This window comes from Pararge aegeria, chromosome 13 (assembly GCF_905163445.1).
Source record: "Pararge aegeria chromosome 13, ilParAegt1.1, whole genome shotgun sequence".
Classification (NCBI taxonomy): Eukaryota; Metazoa; Arthropoda; class Insecta; order Lepidoptera; family Nymphalidae; genus Pararge; species Pararge aegeria.
The window spans coordinates 4377931-4384021 of record NC_053192.1 but is presented as its reverse complement, the minus strand read 5'-3'; the positions used below and the strand labels follow the sequence as shown (position 1 = coordinate 4384021).

At 37.6% G+C, this 6091-nt stretch overlaps 1 protein-coding gene across 1 annotated transcript; it reads right to left on the bottom strand.

The window, feature by feature from the left end:
* On the bottom strand, positions 1 to 5558 carry LOC120628779. Its single transcript, XM_039897398.1, has 4 exons — positions 5502 to 5558; positions 3252 to 3940; positions 1319 to 1466; positions 1 to 194 (listed from the first exon to the last, which is right to left on the bottom strand). Exons 2-4 carry the CDS (start codon positions 3867 to 3869, stop codon positions 1 to 3), a joined length of 960 nt encoding a protein of 319 aa, XP_039753332.1. The 5' UTR covers positions 3870 to 3940; positions 5502 to 5558.
* Between the last annotated feature and the right edge of the window lie 533 nt (positions 5559 to 6091).

Genomic DNA, 6091 nt, shown 5'->3' with positions numbered 1-6091 from the left:
CTATTTCCTTCCCATGAACTTGGGACGGCCATATCGGAACTCGCTAACAAATCTGAAGTTCTTCAGTATGGCCCTGAATTTCCCCTTCTTCTTCAAACGGCCCATGTGCTGCAGAGTCCTGATTGCGGGCATAAAGCGATACACCGCGTTCATCTCGTCACCCATACAGAATAGGAACGAGGATTCCACGTAAGCTAGAAAAGAAAATAAAAATCGTTTCGAAAATTTTCATCATCTCATCATTCTCAGCGAATAATTAATGATTCCACTTCTAGATACAGACCTTTCATAGGATAAAAGATTTAAAAGCTTACAGGGCACGCCAGGGTGATTACGACACATGCTTGCGATAGGCGTAAATGTTGCCATCTTTGCTGTCAAACGTCACTTTTGCATATTAGTTGTATGCAAAATTGACGTAAGGCAGCAATAATCGCAAGATTGAAGCCCGTCTCAAGCCTTTTATGAGGTACGATTTCAATCTGCCTTAAGTAAATTTTCAATATTTAATCTATCCGTGATCCGATTTATTACTTAGCAACGTTGTTGTTAGCGGTGATAGCACATTGGGCCCGGGAATTTGAGTTCAAATCTCAGCACGTCTAACTTTTCTAAGTTATGTGCGTTTTAAGTACATAATTAAAATAGCACTTGCATCAACGGTAAAGGGAAACAGCGTGAGGAAACCTGCATGCCTGAGAGTTCTACATAATGTTCTCAAAGGTGTGTGGATTCCGCCAATTCCTACTGGGCCAGCGTGGTGGACTACGGCCTTACCCAGTTCTCATTGTGGTAGGAGACCAGTGACCAGTTTAGTGGGCCGGTAATGAGTTGACGTGATGGTGAACATGAACGTTGTTAATTTCAAAAAATATATAAGTATATTAAATTTTTTTAAGAAATAACTACTTGGCTAAGCAACTTATCATCATATTACAGATAAATAAAAAAAATATATAAATATACTACGACAATACACACATCGCCATCTAGCGCCAAAGTAAGCGCAGCTTGTGTTATGGGTACTAAGATAACTGATGAATATTTTTTATGAATAATATGCATAAATACTTATAATATATAGATAAACACCTAGACACTGAAAAACATTCATGTTCATCACACAAATATTGTCCAGTAGTGGGAATCGAACCCACGGCCTTGGACTCAGAAAGCAGGTTCGCTGCCCACTGCGCCAAACGGCCGTCAGATAGATTGAATGTAGAAAACGGACGTTAAACAAGACCCCAATTAAGGCCGTAGTACCTATCTACTTAATATGTAAGAAACTTACAGGAACCCTTTGTAAAAAACTTACAGGAGCTATGTGAGGTACTGCTCTTATTTTCCCAGAACATCTTGCACTGTGCCACGTCCATGAAGCAATGGTTCTGGAACATTAGCGACGGCTCTCGAGCTACCACACCAGGGACACCGCAGACCGGGGCGTAGGTGTCTGGACATTTCTGTATAATAAATGCATATTTAGCTTCATCATGGCCATTATCAACCCACTATCGGTAACAACAGAGCATCCTCAGTATCAGAATTAGGTTTAGGCCGAAGTCCATCGCGCCCGCCAAGTGTGGGTTTGTAGACTTCACAACCCTTTGAACATGTTTAGTAGTAGTAGAAAGCTTTTTGTGACAGAGCTCGTCGTTGAAGTACTACCGCCGAGCTTATGTCTGCCGCTAAGCCGCATTATTGCAATGCTGTGATCTGGTCTGTAGAGCGTGGTTACCGTTTTAATTACATGAGGACGAGGCACAGAAAGAAAGAGTGGCATTCCTTGCTGTTGCCTTGTTTATATGAGATGGTGTACCACAACACATCTGCTTGGTTCGGTAACTATAATTAAAAAAAAAAACATCATGGAGAACTCTCAGTTTTTATCATGATATTTTCCTTCACGGTTAATGCAATTGATATTGAATTGTGTAAAACGCGCTTAACTCAGAAAAGTAAGAGCTGGGTATTGAAATCCGTCTCCCCTGTAAGGGAGTCTAAATTTGTAACTACCAAGGCTATCATTGCTTTAAACGAATGTTACCGTTTACCACCTACCTACGCTCCGCCAAATTACAAGTTGTGACGTCATGCATCACTACAAAATTCATTCTTATAGAATTACTTAACTAGTAATAACTTGCTTTTTATAATTCGTAATAACACTATCTAATTATTTTATGTTTAACTAATATCGTAAAATATTGTTGTTTTGTTTTATTGTCAACATTGTACCTAACCGGTGACTGAGTCGTATAAAAGTAGAAGCATTGCATTGTCAAACATTCATTCTGTATCACGTACTTTATGGGGAATCTCTGCCCGATAATAGATCAAATGTAATAAGTGAAAACGAGTATTATTCAAGTCTTATCCCTACGTTCTCCAACACGTACTTATTCGTACTCCGCGATAGTTGATACCTTTAATCTGTCGGTCCCGGTTGTTATTTTTAGTTAGAACGCTACAACCCCCGCAACCCCCAATTCTTGAGAGTCTACCCTCTTATCCTTTAATCCCATGACAGAGGAGGTATTTGTTCGGCATTTTGACATTGATTCCACTACAAGTCAGCCATTATCTCATGTCTGTAATCTTACCAAAACAATGGTGTAAGTTATGATGCAGTCCGAGATGGTGGAGGAATTGCCTATTAGGGTAGGGGCAGATATATCTAGCTCGTACCCAGTGGCATGCATGAGGGTATGCACAAGGTATGCAGACGATATAAAATAAAGAAAATCTCCAGAATGAGTTATAAAAACTTAAGGGTAGGCTTTTTATAACTCTTACAATGCCTATCCTTAAGTTTTTTACAACTCGTACTGGAGATTTTTTTCATTTTATATCATCTGCATACTCTGTGCATACCCTCTATGCACGCCACTGCTCGTTACCTTTAATTAATCTCTACGCGGCATCGTACCGATCGCTTGGCGGTAGGCTAGTTAGTTAGGACAGTAACTAGCTACAAGAGAAAGTAATTTTGAGAGATCATGTTCTGAAAACCTTCTCCTCGCCCAGTGGCATGCATACAGATTTGCAGTTAATGCACTAAGCGGATAATATAAATGGAAATAGTAAGAGTTATAAAAAGCCTACCCTTAAGTTTTTATAACTCTCTCTGATTTTCTTTCATTTTATATCATCTGAATACCCTGGGCATACCCTCTATGCACGTCACGGTTCTCTCGTAAGGCCTTCGCCCAGCAATGGGATAAAAATTAAAAGGATCAAAAACTTACAAAAGGACACTTATGGTAGCACGAAGAAAGAGTTGGCCTGTAAAAAGTATCGTTGCTGATGTTTTCCGGCTTTGAAATCCAGGGTACAAATACTTGTACCGGCCCCGCATATTTCAGCAACTTCCTTCTAGTATTCAAAGGAACTTCCTTTAAAGGCAAATCAAATACGTGCGACGCAGCAAAGAATGTATCTATGGAATCGTTTATATTTTCGTATTGTCCGAACATTTTACTGTTTACTACAACCAAACTTTCTTTGATTCCTTCTTTATTCACTTCACTACTTTGCTTATGGGTTTGGTTTTCTTCTCCAACGGCTATAGTCTTGCTGAGTTCAAACACATTTTTGGTAAACGCTTTGTTACTTTTTATATCTTCTTTACTATTATTAAACTCAGCTTTACATATAAAAAGATCAGTTATTGTAAATGGTAGATCATTGTTGCAATTGTACTTAGTCAATTCGCAATTATTTTTAAATAATCTTATCTTATATCCAATACCATCATGCCTTAATCCACATATTTCTTTTTTCTCAGTATAATCACATATAACACCACATTGATCTGCTTTTTTTAATTCAACGAGAGCATTTATATTTCCTTCACTAATTTTCATGTAATCATCAGATATATTGTAATCTGTTCCAAATAATTGCTCACAGTATTCCGTATTAATTAATCCGTAAGCTGAAAGAAAGGTGCATTTTAATCACAGTCATAATTACGATACCGTTTTTAATCATAATCTAAATGACGACGAGTAATTGATTCCCAGCTTGTTACATTAACGGCTGTCAGTAGGTATATAATTATATTTTATAATCTGCCCATGCGTTGACGCTTAAAATTAAATTTTCGCCAACTGTGCGAAATTAACGCGTTGTATATCTACAAGCGTTACTAAAAATAAATGTTAATAAATTACTACCTTAACGAGGCAGTTTTTAAAACATTGACGTTGTTTTTCAAAGGGTGTATTTAACTCTCTTGCTGCGAAAACAAACAAACAATGGCACCTATTAAAATTAAAAATCCAATAAACGCTGAATTTAATAACGCGAAAAACATAATTAAAACATTACACCTCACTGGTCAAAAGAGTTCGCTCGAAAATGAATACGTATCAATTATTAGGTGCACTGACTATGCAATATGAAATTTTACCAATCATAAAATCACGAATAAATATTGAACATTTCGGTGCAGTGTGTGTAAATCAGTGTACTTGAGCGTGGGGCGTAATGAAGTGCATCGAGGCAGAGGGTGGTGTACGTTACATTTTTACCCTCCATTTTAGTTAGGGCTGGCGGATCACTCTGAATACCGAATGTCTATCCCAGATTTATCCTACCTGGAAACGTGCAATTACTATAGTTATACTTTGTTTTTTTAATATTTGATTGGTTTCAAGCAATGAAAATGTCTTGAACACTATGCTTCGGTACCTATGTTCGTGTTCCTACAAGAAAAACCTGCGACTTCCCAATATTCCGTATCGATAATTTATGAGAGACAAAGAGATTTACTCACTGATTCATTGACATACCGACCTACCGACCTACTAATCACGAAATCCCAGAAGCGAATAAGTCTACGAATTTGTGACTTAATAATTAAGTCCGTTTTAGGGTGTTCAGTGAAAAAGTAAGCGTCAAAAGACACCGACGCTCCCGGACAACAAAAAACCTGCAGGTTTTTTTTTAACAATATGCCGTGCGATAGCGGCAGATCAGAATACGTTTGTCACCACCCCACTTCTCAAGCGGGTGTAGTTCGACGCGTTAAAGGAACGGAATTTTGGGCTTTCAGTGTGGTGTGGTGTAAAAAGACAGAAGATGTTATTAATTAAGCCGTCAGATATGTTTGGTTTTATCGTATTATAGCAAATTAAGCTTAATTCATTGTTTAGCGGTTGTTTATTTTTTTGTCCCAATGCTGGGCACGGGACCCACCACGCTGAACCAATGCGAGTTGGTGGGTTCACGAATATTATCGCAAGTGATGTTAACCGGGACCGACGGTTTAATGTGCTCTTCGAGGCACGGTGGTTAACGCAGCTAATTTTCTAACTTAATGTTCTCAAAAAATAAACAATACCTCAAAAATTTTGTTCCGACCCGGCATTCAAACCTAGAACTTCAGCTGGATCAAAGAGAACATCATAATAAAGGATTTTATGAAAATCCACGCTGCCCAAAGGGATAAAAATTGCATAAAAGTTGGATGAAAATTGATAAAATATGTTTACCGTTCGCCTCGTCAACATTGCATCCGTACTTCAACAATTCGCATTCGTTTTGAAATACTTTCAGACGGAATCCATGCCCCTCGGCCCGCAGTCCGCAAGTCTTACTAATATGTCCGCTCTGGCAGTTCAATCTTGAGCAAAATTCAATTTTCTCCACATCTATAACATTGTTAACCTAGACCAATAAAGAAATTGGATTGCAAAATTGATAACTTTCATTTCAAAATCTGGATATTAAATATACATGTTGGAATCTCGAAGTCTGTATCATATTAAACCACTGTAAAAATGATTTGTATATTTTTCTTGGTGTACCAATATAAAGTAATATTTCATATACTGATACTTTTAGTAGGTACAGACTACGGATAATAATCCAGAACAATTCAAAACAAATCCTTGGGGTTTTTTTTTTTTAACTAACCAAGTAACGTGAATATAGAATTGAAATACTCGTAGTTAAAGGAGAACAAAAACTCAACACACACAAACCAAAACGACTGCGCTAGCACAGCATTAAAACCTATAAAATATTATAAAAAAAGGTCGGAGTAGTTATGAAGCATTTTTAAACACTTCAACTGACAAAT

Excerpts from the sequence above, each read along its gene's own strand:
- LOC120628779 (XM_039897398.1), bottom strand. The coding sequence starts at position 3,869 with ATGAAAATTAGTGAAGGAAATATAAATGCTCTCGTTGAATTAAAAAAA. Across the intron at positions 1,467-3,251 it reads GCTACCATAAGTGTCCTTTT|AAATGTCCAGACACCTACGC; the intron begins GTAAGTTTTTGA and ends TTTATTATACAG. Across the intron at positions 195-1,318 it reads CAGTACCTCACATAGCTCCT|CTTACGTGGAATCCTCGTTC; the intron begins GTAAGTTTTTTA and ends TTTCTTTTCTAG.